The following is a 15691-nucleotide window of genomic DNA, read 5'->3' on the forward strand; positions in this document are numbered from 1 at the left end:
TAAAATTTCTATCAAAGCTTACAGAAATTGAATTTAATGTTTTTCATCTTTGGCAGTTACACAAGTTGACACTAGGTGGGAGTGTTTTCGGGGGTTAGTTTGTCCTGTCTCTTAGCAGGAGCATTTTCATTGTTCTACAATGTCATGGACATGTTTGTGGCTTTTTTTCCAGCTTCCATATAGTTATTATATAGTCAATGTTCACTGAAATACAAATATAGTCAGCCACAACTAAAATCCAAAGTCACAATTATAGTTAACTTTTGATGACAATTATGAAAGACAGAAAACAGAACTGCAATGACATTGAAAGAAATAGCAGCAGGGAAACGTAATCTGATACTGTGGTTTTGTTTGAAACCACAGTCTGTATTGTTACGAATAGTCAGAGTTTTTCTAAACAAAACCACAGTATCAGATTACATTTCCCTGTTGCTGTTTCTTTCAATGTCATTGCAGTTCTGCTTTCTGTCTTTCAGACACACTACTGTCAAAGTTATTACTGGTAATCAACTTTTGGACTCAAAATGCACAGCCCAACAACCAACAGAGTGCTACTCAACAAGTTTTATTAAAAAGTTTGGGGTTTTTTTTAAAATAAAATTTAAAAAAAAAATCAAAGCAGCAAAGACTTGAGCCCAAGGAAACACTGGGGTTTACAAGATTCAGTTCAAGTGGTTGTTCTGTCAGAAGAGGTGAAAGTGGTAAGCTGGAGCAGAGGTTAGTTTAAATAACTTAATCTTTTTTAGTAGTTACTTGATACTTTCCAGAGAAAAGCAACAATGTAGGATTAGACTGACAAGAGTTCCTCAAGGCGGTGGAAGGTGGACAGGCAGGTATGTATTACACGCAAGTTTCCACAGTTTTCTTCTCAAGGAATGTGGCAGAGAGCGGTGGCTCAAGCTGGTCCTTGAAAACCCAGTTACTACTTATCAGATAGAAGGGAAGTGTGACAAATGCAAAGCGTGAACTTGGAAGCTACACCAATAGGCAGAGTCCAGAGCAACGGCCATAGATAGGCCAAAAAAATTAATACATAAAAGGCCACAGAAGAACCCCAAATCAGCACCAAACCATGACAATCAAACCCTTCTCTGTCCAAAACTTTCTGCGTTTGCTATGTCAACAGTAGCTATAATGTTCCTCTGCATCACACTAAACAGAAAGTTTCTCACTCCGTAACAAAAAGTCAAATAAAATACATCATGTACATGTCTATACTTATAGATACCTAGGAATATCTATTACTTACATAGTAATAGTAGTGGTAAAATAGTTCAATTTATGTCTTGCATATTTCCACAACCCTCTATCCATAATCACATACTGTGTATGCTACCATTGTATATAGTGTATTATTACTTATTTTGTATTTGTTTGTATTTTATTTGTATTTTTGTATTTTTTTTCTTCTGCTATCTGTACCTGAGCTGAGATAACGCACAAATTTCCGCACTGTGGGATCAATAAAGCCTTATCTTATCTTATCATATCTTATCTTGTCATTATTTGGTGCATGTTACTACTATGTCAAGTGTAGCTGTGTGGCAGGCAGGATGAGGACCCAAATAAAGGACAGGATGAATGAAAAGAGGAAGCTTTATTGCTGTATACTTAGAAACACAAACTAAATAGAAAACTCAGAAACTAGAAACTAAGAACTGGAAACAACAAACAACCCCTTATCCTAACACTAGGTGGTAGTGTGTTCATATGCTAGCTCTGAGCTGGAGACTTCTAATTGTTCAGCAGTGTCATGGATATGATTATGACTTGTTTGCTGGCTTCCATATATATAAGCTAAAAACTAGTCACAATTAAAATTAATTGCTGAATTAACTTTGACTGTTATGACAATTAGCTAATAGTAATATTGTGTGTTGACATGAATAGTCAGATTTTTTCGGTCCCCGGTGTCTTTTCTTTAAATGTCATTGTAGTTCTGCTTTCTGCCTTTCAGATCCACTGCTGTCAATGTCAACAACCAACAGAGCGCTTTATTCATGAGACTCACAAAATGCATACTGATTCCATTGTCGTGGTGTAGAGACATAAATAAAAAAATATGTCTTTGACAACAAATTATGGAAAAATTGGAAGTTTTATTTGAAAAATACGTTTTTTATTTGTATTTTAACAACAAAGAAAGTGAATGGATGGCCTACCTTGTAAACAATAATAGAAACATTTTCTTGTGCATTCTGCTTTCTTTCCATTCTCTTGTTATTTTTTTTTAAATGAATACAATTTATTTTTCTTTAATACGTAAAAAGAAAAGATTTACAGAAACATTAAATAAATTTGTCATTCGAGCTGAATTTTACTTTCAGCTCAGAGTTTCTGTGATGTTGAAGAATTTCTTCTCTCTTTGGTGTAAAACATGTGGACACTAGAGGGCAGCGTGTTGATTTATTAATTCCAACTGAGTTTGGAAAAGAACCGACTTCTAAATTATCACACTGACACTTAAAAACACTTAAAAATCATTGTAATTATGTGAATCTTGTAATATTAACTAATAATAGTATTAGTTGTATTTAGAGTCCAATTGACCATTCAAAAAATGTGCAGGTACAGTGTTGTCAGTCATAAAAGGTTAATCACAAAGAACATACTAATCTATTAAAAGTTCTCTCAGGTTCAATGACAATTTAAACATCTAAAGCATGTTATCAGGTTGAAATTGTTAATTCTCCAGATGACAGAGCAGTATTACAGGTGGTTTTAAGTTATTAATAAACCTGTCTGGGTTTTTAGGATCTACTTTCACAACTTGAAGTCAGACCGTAAGATTTTTTTTTTTTTACGTGTTTATTTCTTTTTTTTCTTTTTCTTTTTTTTTACGGAAAAGAAAAGAAAAAAACACCAACACATCCACACACACACACACACACACACACACACACACACACACACACACACACACACACACACAAAAAAAAACATATTTTCACTCAATTACCCACAGATATAGAAAGAGAAAAAGATAAACTCCAAGAATGAATTGTCCCTTACATTTACTTCCTATTTAACTGAGAACATCTTAATCGCAACCACCCCCCCTCAACAGTTGGGACAAATCATTTGGCAAATAAGAAAGCAAAGGGGACCAAACATTGAGAAAGAGACCCTCATTTCCTCCTAAAATAGCGGCAGTTCTTTCGTGAGGAATAACTTTAAATAATTCTCTGTACCACAACAGAGGGAGGTTTATCCTTAACCCAATTAATGAGAATACATTTCCTAGCTACCAGCAATAGTTTGTCACATAATTTGCGCTGCAAGTGATTCAATGTTACTTCTTTTGAGGGTAGGCCAAGAAGAAAATACCCGGGGTCCCTTTGAATCAGATTGTTAAAAATATTACTTAGTTCTTGAGATATGAAGCTCCAAAATCTTTTGATTAATTTACATTCCCAAAAGTAATGAAAAAAAAAGTGCCAGTTTCTTTTTGACATTTACTACAAAAATGGGAAATATGAGGTGCAATCTTATGCAAGACATTAGGAGCTATATAAAGGCGATGTATGATTTTGTATTGGGTTTCTCGCAAGCGGTTGCAAGTGAAAGTGGAACTACTCATGTTAATGGCTCCTTTCCGTAAGATTTAATGGTTGAGATGGTTCATTTCTGTGTGATCATTTTCCTCTAATCACTTCTGTAGAATAGTTCAGTAGCTCCTCAATCTTCGTCTGAAGCTCTTTGGCTTTCTCTGCATTCGCCCCCTTTTCCATTGTCCCTGCCACCTGGAGCCCCCTCAGCACTGACTGCAGGGCATCCGCATTCTTGACGGAGTCCATCTGGTCTCTGTCAGTCCGGATCTCCTCCACCCAATCCAGGTATGCCTGAAGTAACCCAAGGTCATCCACAAAGTTTGCAATGATCCTGAGTTCCGGCCGACGTTTCTCCAGTTCCTTCAGTCTTCTCCTCCCAGTTGCTCCAATGTCATTTCCAACAATGCTGTACAATGAAGAAATCACTGGTTAACAGAGTTTTGGACATGCCTTTTTACAACCCTCAGCTATTATCTAACATTAAAGAAAAAGGGATCCAGATTAAAGATGGCAGTGGTATAACATGGAGTGCATTGGACACATGCAGATTTATTTTTTAATCTTACGTCAGTGTCTTCAGAGAAGTGTTTTTGCTGAGACAGTTGACGATGTTTTCTGTTCCTCTCTCTGTGATGCCGGTGATGTCCAGATAAAGTTCCTCCACAGTGTTGTTGTTCTCCAAAGCATTCCACAGCTCCAAACCCCCCTCAGGACCCAGGTTGTTGCCGCACATACTGTACACAGAAGCAGGAAACATATTCTGTGTGTGCTGCTTATATCAAAAAATGTCAAGGGGTCATGGGGAAATGCATTTTTTGTGGCAATCAGAAACACAATTTCTACAAATCTCACACTACTCACCAGAAGTGTCATAATCCTATAATTGGAAAGCATCAGCTTAAGCAAAAAACTTGGATTAAATCAATTAAGTTTTAATTGGTTGCTTGCTTCCATTAATTCTCTGCTAGTTTTCTGGACACATTAATTGATTAATCACACTATAACTAAATATATTAAATTGCATTACAATTTTATGTATATGTAGGGTGTATGTGCAAAAGAGTTTGAGAAATAAAGCTAATCTTTAATTAGTTTGTCTTGGCCCCGGTGTTTTGCCTTTGAGTTACACCTTTAGTGTTTTGGATGCTTGGCCTTTAGTTTTTTCCACTTTTGAAATCTAATTTCGGTAAGTCTCTGGAGTTTATGTGTCAGATTCTTTGTATTTTGATTTATTTCCAAAGCCTCCTCCAATATCCCTGTATATGTCTCTTGTCTGTGCATCTTTATTTAGTAGTCTTTATTAGCTGGATGGATGGGTTTAATTATTGTTCCTAGTTTTTAATTTATTTCTAGCTAAGTTTTAGTTCCTGATTTGTTTTTGGTTTTAGTCGTATACCTTCCAGAGTTTTGTGTCTTTTTTAAAATCCTGTTTTACTTCATTAGATTCTCTCTCTTGTGTTTATCTCAGTGATGTTCAGCTATGTTTAGTTTCCCTCCTGTTTCTGTGTCCAACCATGCCCGTGTTTTCCTTCGCATCATACTTTGTCCCTGTGTTGATAGTTCATGGTGCGGTCACAGTTTTTTCTCCAGCGCTCTTCTTTTCTGTAAGGTTTGTGTTTAGGATATTATCACCTCTAATTAGGGCTTGTTTTTTGTTAACTTACTGTCCAGTCTGAATTTGAGTCCAGTCATCCTGCATTTCACAATGCAGCTATGCAATATTTCTATGATAAATATGTTTTTGGACTACTTTCCATGTAAATGGCTAAAACATAACATTTAAGTCAGTCACACACTGTAGGTTCTAAAAAAATAATTTTCACCTGAGTGTTGAATATTTTAAATGACTTACAAGAGCTTCTTCACTTGGCACTCATTTGATTTCAGAATAGCAGATTCTAAAATAGCTGCTTGCTTATCCAGGCAGTTGTATCTCAAACTGAAAGAAAGAAACTTTTGGTTAACATTGTTTTTGGCCGTCTTACATGTAAGGGGGTTTGGGTCCATCCCAGCATGCATTAAACAGAAGGCAGGGTTCACATCCATCACAGAGCTAACACACATAGAGAGAAGCATGCAGACACGGGGGGGATATGCAAGCTCCCCACAGAATGGCATCAAACAGCTGGAAAGCTCAAACCCCAACTTATTTTTATTTTATTTTAACTGCAGTATATATTTTTAAGTGAATATAAAATGAGCTACTCACTAGAGAGATTCACATCGATGTAGAATTGGTCTCAGTCTGTTGAGTCCTCGGTTTCCGATGTTAGAGTAGCCCAAGTTGAGCTCTTGCAGCTTGTGTGGGGAAAACTGCAGCACGTAGTGTATCGCTGCACAGTCCACAACACTGAGCTTCATTTTAAACAGGTTGAGTTTTGTGATCTCTGGTGCTGCAAAGCTAGTGGTTTCCTTCATGTGGAACTCCATCAGACAGTGGAGAAGATTTAGGGCTACCTGGTTTTCCAGCTCCCTGGTTTTGAACTGATCTCGGAACCACAAACCGAGCCTGTTGGGGATGCTGTCCTCTTGCTCGATGGGAGAATGCACAAGACCTTCTAAATGACCTGACAACCGTGCTCGCAGCATTCCCATGAAGAAACGTGTGAACATTTGGAGACTTTCGAGCTTATCCACGCTAAGGTGTAAATTTTGAAGGGGTGGAGCAGTAGAGGACGATGGACGTACCCCGAAGCACCAAAAGTCAAGAGCTTGTATTATGTCGTCCTGGCTGGAGAGGTTGATTGCACAGTACAAGGCAGCTAGATGTTCTTGAACAGTAAGGTGGAAGAAAGAAAACATCTCCACTGTCTCCTCTTTAATAGGCTGGAGGATATGACAGAGAAAGGTGCTCTGAACATCAGCAGGTGTGACACCGTAGTTCTCCAAATCTGCTTTATCAAACAATATCTTCTTCTGTAGAAGGTTTTCATAAGCCAGTTTCCCCAGTTTCATCAGTTGTTGTTTAGCTAGGCTAAGAACCTCTGATCTAGGTGTGCTTCTCTCTGTCCTCCCTTTTAGTCCATGGTGTTTGACTGCTGTAAACAAATAGCAGAAATAAACCTCGCTGACTGTTCTGGGTGGGCTTAACTCCAGAGACTTCGATTCACCTGCATTGTTAGGCTGTGAAGAGAAGAACTCAGCCATAGCGGTACAGATGATGTAGCAATAAAGAGGGATGAAGGAAAGCACAAATAGGTTGTCATTGTTCACAATGTAATCATACACCTTTTGAGCAACTTCACTGTCTTTGTAAAACTTGGTGGTGTACTCCTTCACCTGGTCCTCCTCAAAGCCCAGCACCACACAACATCTCTGGAAGAAACGCTTGGGAGCTTCTGTAGATGGCCTTGTTGTAATTATGACTGATGCTTCTGGAAGAAGGCTTCCTTTTATCAAAGCCACCATCAGCTCTGACACCAGAACGTTTGATTTTACATCAATGTTTTTGTCTGGTCTGTTCCAGTCCAGAGGGGATTTAAACTCATCTAAACCATCTAAGATGAAAAGCAATGATCTTGGTGTGGTGAGCAGGTCAGGTAGAGCCTCCTTTAGGTATCGGAACCGTTGTTCAAGAAGCTCCAGTAAACTCAGTGGTTTATCAACTAGATTGAGCTCTCTGAAGCGTAGGTCAAAAATGCAGGTGAATTCACGCATGTTCTTCCCAATTGCCCACTCGTAGACCAATCTCTGTACTGCCACACTCTTTCCTATACCTGCAATACCCTTCACTTTCACCCTTTTAGGGGCTCGTCCCAATGCTTCTTGGGGGCTCAAAAGATGACCGGGCCGGATACGCTGGCAGGCCTGGTGGACATAGATGCGAGCACGTCTGCCCGCCAAGGCAAAGTACTCATGTTGGCTACTGTCAACTAAGTCATTGTCTTCTGTCACGAAAAGGTCAGTGTAGCGGATCTCGATGTGAGAAGCTGAGTTTGAAGCCTCCCTGTTTCCCTCTGAGTAACATTTTAACTGCTCTGTGCGTTTCAGTAAGGTTGTTTTATGGGCAGAAATTGAAACTGGAATAGAAGATAAAGATATTTTTAAAAAACTAAATTACATTATTCTGCAGTGTTTTATAAGATAAAGATTGTGGCTTCTTGAATTCAGTTGACCTGTTTTCATCCTACCTCGGCTGCTGGCCAACTTTAGACTTCTGCAAGATTTTGGCTCTTCCTTAGCTGCAATATGAAAGTCAGATCTCCTTACTTGATTGCAAGCACAGGAATCAAATCACGAAAAATTGCATTTGCCTAATGTCAGTTTACATTTTAAATTGACTGATTATGTCCATTTCCAGCTCTATATACATTTTTTATAGACTCAAGTAGAGAAGTTTGTGTGATTAACAGTTCAGAATAACCCTTTTTTACAGTATAACGGTAAATCAAGGCATACATTCAAATTCATACACATATTCCATATACAGCAAAAAATGAAACCAGGAATTATAAATTTAAAAAAACAGGACAACATTTATTGCTTATCTCTATAAAGAAAACATACCAGAAATAACGTACACTACTATATAATTCATATGTAAACATTTTTTTTGATGAAACAATGAATTCATACCATTAACGTCAGTGGTGAGGGTGAATCCTTTGCTCTTTGCTTTAAACAGTTTAGCAATGGGGTTTTTGGACTTCTTGTCTGTTGAAATCATAGAATAATTTATAGTTATTTTATATGCATTTGTTTAAAATGTCAGATTCACAGGTGACTCTGCTGACTGAGCATTTTCATATCCCTGAGTCTCATCATCAGGGAACTATGAATACCTGATCCAAATATCCAAATCACTGACACATTTTAACTTATGATAGTTGAGCTCAATGTCCATTATCTCTTAAAACTCTCACCAAAGTAAAAAAAAAAAAAAAAAATCCTGGCGAGGCATCAAAGCTGATTGTACCCTGCATCTAATCTTCTTTCATGTCTTTCCTCAATAGGTTGTAAAAGTTGTCTTCTATTAACAGACCCTCACAATCAGCTCAAGGTTGCAAAGAAGATTAACTTCAGTTACACCTGTTTATGTAAAAATCAGCACATTAAAGCAGCCTCACCTTCAACTTTCACAGATGTAGGTGCTGATTTAGTGACTGCATCGTTCCTGCAGTGTCTCTCGACCCAGACCTGCAGGTCTCTGCAGTAGTAATCCTGCACTTCCCTTAACACCTGCAGGAACTTTTGGCTGCTCTCCTCTGTGGCACACACTGTCTCCAGTGCCTTTGCCACAGCATTGGAAGGCGACCTCTCCAGCAAAGACAGGTAGCAGGCAGACGAAAGCACCTCGGCATCACGGAGCCAACGCAGCAAGGGCGCTGGATGGTCACATGTCCACTTCAGCAATAAGTCTCTCTGAGAACGGAGCAGCTGCTGAGCTGAGCTCATAACTTCTTACAATAGTGCTGACCCCCAAAGCAAAAAAATAATCAAAGCTTTAAATGAATTGTTACTGCATTCAGTAATATAAGAGAAGACCCAAACTTTGATGTTTCAGTTCTCACACATATACCAAACTGCATTTATGCACATGAACAACAATAAGGATTTCTGTACAAACGGTACCATTCTCAACACATACCTTATCCGTGCACTGTAGTATCTTTACATTAAGCTGTGGTTTTAATCCACATCTGGTGTTGCCATTGCAGTCTTGAGTTTTGGCACGAAGGCAGTTTGCAGTCTGTTTTAAGGAGCAGGGAGGTGCAAGCAGCAATTCAAACAAGCTTTGAAAGGGTCCAGAGTTCAAGCAGTTAAAGCCTTTGTACCTGACTCTGATTACTTGGTTTTGTTTGAGCCTGAAGAAAAATTTATCTCAAGGTGATAATGACAATAACTGCAACAAAATGGAAACAAATTTAAAATAAGTTATAAAAGTTGTTCCACATGTAGTCTGTGTTGAATATCTGCTCTGTCACTACACACTGCATGGAAATGAAATTGCTCATATTAATATATTTAGTCAGATCATTTTAAAAGGTGTTAAATAAAGACTAAGTGCCCTAAAATTATTTATGCCAAATTCAGTTTGCGAAATATGTCTCAATGTACGATAATAGAGAAAACAATTCTTATTTAATCTAAGGAGCTTGGAAAGAAAAGCGTCTGGACTTCTTTAAGACGCTTTGCTTTCCAAGTTCCTTAGACTATGATGACCTGGATGACTGAGAACATTCACAGACAATTCTTATTTAAATGCTTCAACTTCATAAAGTTTCAATATTACACTTTCCCCCTTCATCCGTGATGACCTACTTACACACATGCAGACATTTGCTGTCAACAGCATAGCAAATATGTCACTAAAAAGTTAATATTCAAACCCCTCTTTTTTTCCACACTCTTTTTTTTTTCACTATTGTGGTTTGGCTGGTCCGTACACAGGGAATGAGAAATGTATCAGATTTGAGTTGCTAGTCCCTTTGAGGAACTGGGCAACAGCATGAGAGTGACTCACTCACTGTCATGTGCTGTCTCATAGCTGCTTGCTGAGGTCTTTCTTTCCTTTGCAAAAAGGACTTCAGCACTTTAATGATTTTTGGATCATTTATAAGCTCTATATATTCTAAAGTTATAACCCTATGATTTATTTGTTTTATAATTACACTATGAGCGACAAAGATAAGTGGAGGTAAAATAAACAAATATAATAAACAGTCATTTGATAATGGACGTTTGAGGGGGGCATCACAGGAAGTCATAGTACCAGTTGCATAATGAAACAATCAAGCTTCCCCCTCTTTGCGCCTTTGTTCATCCTTCCCTGTCTGAGCCATCAGAGCAGGGCTGCAGACATGCAGGCAGACATCGTCTTCCTTGTGTGTCCTCTGATTTTTGGTAAGTAATTAAACAAATTATTGATCATTTTAAATATACTTTAAACTTTCTTGAAAAAAAAAAAGAAATTCCAAAAAATTAACATAGTTGCTTTTTGGCTGCATTTGGAGGACGTTTGCCATGTGGTGTAATTTAATGAATCCCTGTGCTCCACTGGCTTCTCCTAAATTATCAATATAAGAGGTTTATTTTAAGTACTTTTTTTGTCTTTTGAATGTTTTCTGCAAAATATTTTGTGCTGATGAAAATTAAATACTAACAAATCAGATTGTAATTTTGTAATAAAATGCTCTACATTTTTATAACTTAAAACAAATGTTTTTCATTACAAGAACATAGACATGTTTTGCAGTCTGAATAGTAGATTTAACTATTAACAGAGTTAAAACTCCAGCTGCTCTCTTCCTCTTTCTAAATATACAACTGTTGCAAAACAGTGTGGTATTTGTAAGATTTCCAGATAGCACAAACCTCTTGTCATATAAAGTTTAGTTTTTACGATGACCTTTCTATACAGTCTCAAGAAATCAATGCTGTTACAGCTTTTACAGCTTCTTTTTTAAATATATGAAATATTTTAATCAGCCGTGTCCTTGAGACATTCTCTTATGCTTTTTAGTTGTCATAATAAAACTGTGAAATATCACTGCTGTGTCTCAATTATGTAAAGTTCAATCTACTGTCGAATAATGCTGGATAAATGATTTTCTGTGCTTTCTGTACAACAGCAACATTGTGGAGGGGGGTGCAGGCTGTCTCTCCTGTACCCTCAGTCCCTGACCGTGTCCAGGCTCTGGTGGGCACCTGTGTGGTTATTCCCTGCTCCTTTACGCCTCCAGCCCCTCATCCTATTAGAGGGAGGAAGCAGTGGGTAGATGTGCGGCTAAGGTTCAGAGGTGGTGGCCCTTTTTTTCCTCTTCAGAGCACCGCTTTTAACAGCCAGGACAAAGGCCAAGTGAGCAGGGATTTCCAAGGCAGAGCATCCCTCTTTGGCGAAATCGCAGATGGTGACTGCTCAGTGAAAATCGAAAGGATCAGGGAGGATGACCCCCAGGTGTTTGAAATTTCTCTGAAGACAGTGGGCGACTCACTCTGGGGGAAGCCAAGGAGCTTCAATCTGGACCGTATTTGTGAGTGAGGAAAACAATGCATGTCCTCTTTTCTACTTTTTAAAACACTTTGATTTTTTTCACATGATAAATATTACATAGAAGAATTATTAGTACAATGAGACAATAGAGAATCCCCCGCATTGAAAGTTATATTTTAAAAAAAAGCTGCATGAAGTGCATATGTGTCTTAAGCAGATTAACTATTAAATAAACTTTAAAATGTTTCCCGTGAAAACATATTTTCTTAAATCTAAAATAAATGTACAGGAAGAGCATTAAGCATTTCTTTTTATCTTTACATTTATAAATAAAAATTCACATTTTCTTTATAGAGCGCCAATTCACAACTATAGTCACTCAACACACTTTATATTTTAGGTAAAAGACCCTAACAATCACACAGCGCCATCTTAGCAAGAACTTCATGAGACTGGGAAGGAAAAACTCTGGTTTAACAGGAAGAAGCCCGACTAGCTGTTTGGGGGTGAATCAATATCAACTACAGGAAAAACACAAAAGAAGAAATATGGGATTATTCATTAAACAGTTTTGTTTCTATCACATATGAGTAGACTTGTTCAGTAGTTCTAGCACTAATGGTTGTTGTAAGAGAATTCGTCTTTTTGCTTGTATGATTTTTATGTTTTTAATACACTAAAGTGTTAAAATCATAATGATGGAGATTTTCCTTCTTGGCAGACACCCCTGAAGCTCCTGTCATCAGCGGCATCATGTCAGCCACAGAAGGACAACTGGTCACCCTGAACTGCTCTGTCAACTACCACTGCCCCTCCAGACTGCCTGATCTGCAGTGGAGGTGGGAGCGAGGAGCCCAGAAGAATATAACTGAACCTGGGGAAGTACAGACACTCTACCCAGATCCCCACAGGAAAATTTTACTGGCCTCTTTGACCTTTACTGTAACACACCAGGTGAAGCCCAAGCTCAGGTGTCAGGTCATCTTCCCAGGCCCTAAAACACTATCCACTTTGAAGGACCTACATGTGACGTGTAAGTATAAATTTGACACGTGTATTTGTGTTCCTGGCTCAGTAAGCTAAAACCTTTCTTTTTCCCTTTTAATGCTCTTAGTTCCTCCAAAAGATGTGAAGATTCAAGTCCAGACCCTGGCAGTGAAGGAGGGGGGCAATGCACTGCTCATGTGCTCATGTAAAGCTGACCCTCCAGCAACAGAGTACCACTGGTCCTATAGTCAACATGGCCGCACTGTGCACCTCAACCAGCGAACGCACACAGTCCGGCTGTACAACGTGACACGAGATATGAGGGTCCGGTGCGTAGCTCAGAACCTGATTGGCCGAGGAGAATCGCGACCCACAACTCTTAATATACAATGTAATTCTACCGCTTCTTGGTCTTCTCTGCATCCCATATATACGTGTTGTTAGGTTGCACCCAACTAACCAAACCATAGGATTTGATTTAACCAGGCATTTATTTGGCATCAAATTAACAAGGTTCAACAAGTAGAGCTTGATAAAAACAGATGAGGGGGATAATAAAAGGAAAATAAAACAACTACAGGTGCATAATTCAAATCCAACTGACAAGTAAAAACTGAAATCTGAACTTTGAACTCTCCCAGGAGAAAAAGCAATTGTTAAGTTTCAGTCATGTAAGTAGGTTGGTCCATGACAGAAACACAAAAATTAAGGGAAAGACAATAAGCTTTTGTTGTGTGAAGATAGAGCAAACTGCAGAGCAGCCATTGAGAGAAACAAAAAACAGGTGATTATACATTAACCAGGATGGATTTGAAAATAAAGGGCAAAAAACCTGTTTATCACCCAGTACATTGTTATGTGTACTGGGTGATAAGCAGGACAATTAAATCCCAATGAGTTTGTCTTACACAGAGTTAAATGTGGAGCTTCTGCATGCATCTATTTGATTTCACTGACCAAACAGTCTGCAAGGCCTGTAAAGACACTAATCACAGCCAATAAATAGTGAATGAACTGTTGTTTTTACATACGCCAAGTAGGCTAGAAGGCAACTCATTTTCTGTAAATTTCTCATCCAACCCATTCAAAAAATTATAAAATTGCCTTTTAATCCTTAGATCCTGTGTTTTGTGTAGATATATCCTCATAAATATTATTGAGAACCTAATGACAGTATTATCTCTTCCAGATAAGCCGGCCATCATCCAGCTCTCCTCTACCTGTACTGTAGAGGAATCAGAGGTGGTGTGCCAGTGTTCGGTCGACTCCAACCCTAAACCTGCAATCACCTGGAGCGTTAATGGGTCTGTTCCACCTCAAGATTACAACGTGTCTGTAACATCAGAGCCCACTGTGCTAACGGCTATTCTGAGAGGGCAAATGGAAAAACCTCAGATGGTGATTTGCTTTGCTTTCAACGCTCTGGGAAACGACTCGCTGGTCTTGCTGCAGGGAGAAGAAGGTGTGTTCAAAGCACTGTTTTTCCATACTAAGAAAGACAACAGCCCTGCCTCTTGTTTATTCACTCTGATGTCTTGCTTGTGTTGAAACTTCTGTGCAGCATGCCTGCAGCTTAAAAACACAAGTAGAAGAAAAGAAGCTGCAAAGAAAACCAAATAATTTTCTTGAGCTATGATTGAAAAATCTGATTTTTCTTGTTTGCACTGAAGTTTGAAGTTGATATAATCCAGTGATGGGACACTATATGCTGATCCACTGCTGCTCTTGTGGTCCACATACAGAGATAGCATTTTTCCTGTGGTTGGTTTTACCTGCTGTCACTGCTGTCCTGGTCATATTCCTCCTGGCCCTTCTTGTCTACTGCTGCAAAAAGAGAGCTAGAAAGTATGTACAGAAACATTTCCTGTTAAAAGTTTGGTTGGATTGTGTCACGCCTAATTATCAAGTCTATCAAATACCTGTTCTGCTTCTCTCAGGCACATTCTAAGAAGACATCCCACCATGTATCCTGGAGGATTGGAAATTTATCAGGACAGGATGCCTCTATATATAAACTGCACAGAAGTGACTCATGTTTACACCAATGGCAGCTACCAGCTTGTGTACCAGAACTGCACGCCTCTTTTTGTCCGCACTAAGCAGGTATTTGATAACCTTGATCTTTCAGTGCACAGTTTTTCCAGAGGAAATAGCAAATCACTTATTCCAGTGCAAACAGCTGCTCTCCCTTTTTTTTTAGATCCGTCCAATGGGCAGGAGAGGTGGGGAGAGACGAAGACCTGGACCAGGTGGAAGAATTAACCAAGAAGCTGGTCAGGAAGTCAGAGGCGTAAGAGAGGTGCAGGGTACAGCTGTGGAAGATGCAGAGACGGGCATCTACCTGGAAATTCTCTGATCACAAAGCTAAATTACAGTTACATTGTACATTGGATTAATACTGTTCTCAGGATATTGCATACATTGTAAATCAATACTTGTATATATGTCATTTGCATTTGATAACATTGCACTCTGATCTGTGGTTGGTCTATCTTTCTTCTAGTTTCTAAACTGAAATTTATAACATTCATTACATCAGCAGTGACTCGGTTGTGTTAAGCATACCTGGAAGTTTTTCTTGTGTTGGAACTTTAATGACTTCTTTATGGCTATTGTTTAACTAATTTCCCTTAGTGTTCATCAGCTTCATCAGCTTGAGTACACACACACACACACACACACACACACACACACACACACACACACACGGAGTTCAACAGTAAACAACAAAAAAGAATAATGCAGAGAATCCTTCCTATGAACTTTTTTTTACTTCACTTTTTTTGTATGCATACTGAATCAGTGCACTTTTATTTACACTGGTCTGTACAAATGTTTCCTATATTATATCTTCTAGAGCTTTCTTATCTAATTTTATACTTCTGTAATTATGTGTACATTGCTGATCTCCAGTTTGATTTATGATGTACTCTCAATTTAAAAACACAACCTATTTTTGGGCTCTTTTTGTTGCTGGTGTAATGCATAATTTTGCAGATATGGTGTTATCGAACACTGACAGCTGAAAGGCTAATGTACATTCTCCCTGCTCTGAGATCTTAAAGTGTCTGCTCACGACGTTTAAAAGTGTATGTTTTGTCACAAAAGAGACAAACTGCGCAGGATCGGAAAAGATTTCAAGAATAAGTGCTCTCTTTGAATGCCTCTTCACATGGTGACCGACTGGTGGCAATATAAACCTCAGTGACACAACAAT

The 15691-nt window shown here is 38.5% G+C and overlaps 2 protein-coding genes across 2 annotated transcripts; one reads left to right on the top strand and one right to left on the bottom strand.

The window, feature by feature from the left end:
• Positions 1-2856: 2856 nt before the first annotated feature.
• LOC309717123 (NACHT, LRR and PYD domains-containing protein 3-like) lies at positions 2857-9114 on the bottom strand. Its single transcript, XM_082551433.1, has 7 exons — positions 8621-9114; positions 8130-8207; positions 7685-7735; positions 5764-7573; positions 5407-5493; positions 4121-4288; positions 2857-3960 (listed from the first exon to the last, which is right to left on the bottom strand). Exons 1-7 carry the CDS (start codon positions 8946-8948, stop codon positions 3639-3641), a joined length of 2844 nt encoding a protein of 947 aa, XP_082407559.1. The 5' UTR covers positions 8949-9114; the 3' UTR covers positions 2857-3638.
• A 1162-nt stretch (positions 9115-10276) lies between these two features.
• LOC309717106 (sialic acid-binding Ig-like lectin 14) lies at positions 10277-15428 on the top strand (the record flags this gene model as incomplete). Its single annotated transcript, XM_082551399.1, has 8 exons — positions 10277-10397; positions 11126-11527; positions 12209-12520; positions 12602-12865; positions 13664-13936; positions 14217-14319; positions 14412-14577; positions 14675-15428. The coding sequence occupies 8 exons, from the start codon at positions 10277-10279 to the stop codon at positions 14828-14830; spliced, it is 1797 nt and encodes a 598-aa protein (XP_082407525.1). The 3' UTR covers positions 14831-15428.
• Positions 15429-15691: the final 263 nt, after the last annotated feature.

Source organism: Aulonocara stuartgranti, assembly GCF_965226115.1.
Source record: "Aulonocara stuartgranti genome assembly, chromosome: 11".
Taxonomy (NCBI): domain Eukaryota; kingdom Metazoa; phylum Chordata; class Actinopteri; order Cichliformes; family Cichlidae; genus Aulonocara; species Aulonocara stuartgranti.

Coding starts and splice junctions, on each gene's coding strand:
- LOC309717123 (XM_082551433.1), bottom strand. CDS start 8,948: ATGAGCTCAGCTCAGCAGCTGCTCCGTTCTCAGAGAGACTTATTGCTG. Junction 7,574..7,684: donor AAAGTTGGCCAGCAGCCGAG/GTAGGATGAAAA, acceptor CTTCTATTCCAG/TTTCAATTTCTGCCCATAAA. Junction 3,961..4,120: donor ACTTCTCTGAAGACACTGAC/GTAAGATTAAAA, acceptor TTCATTGTACAG/CATTGTTGGAAATGACATTG.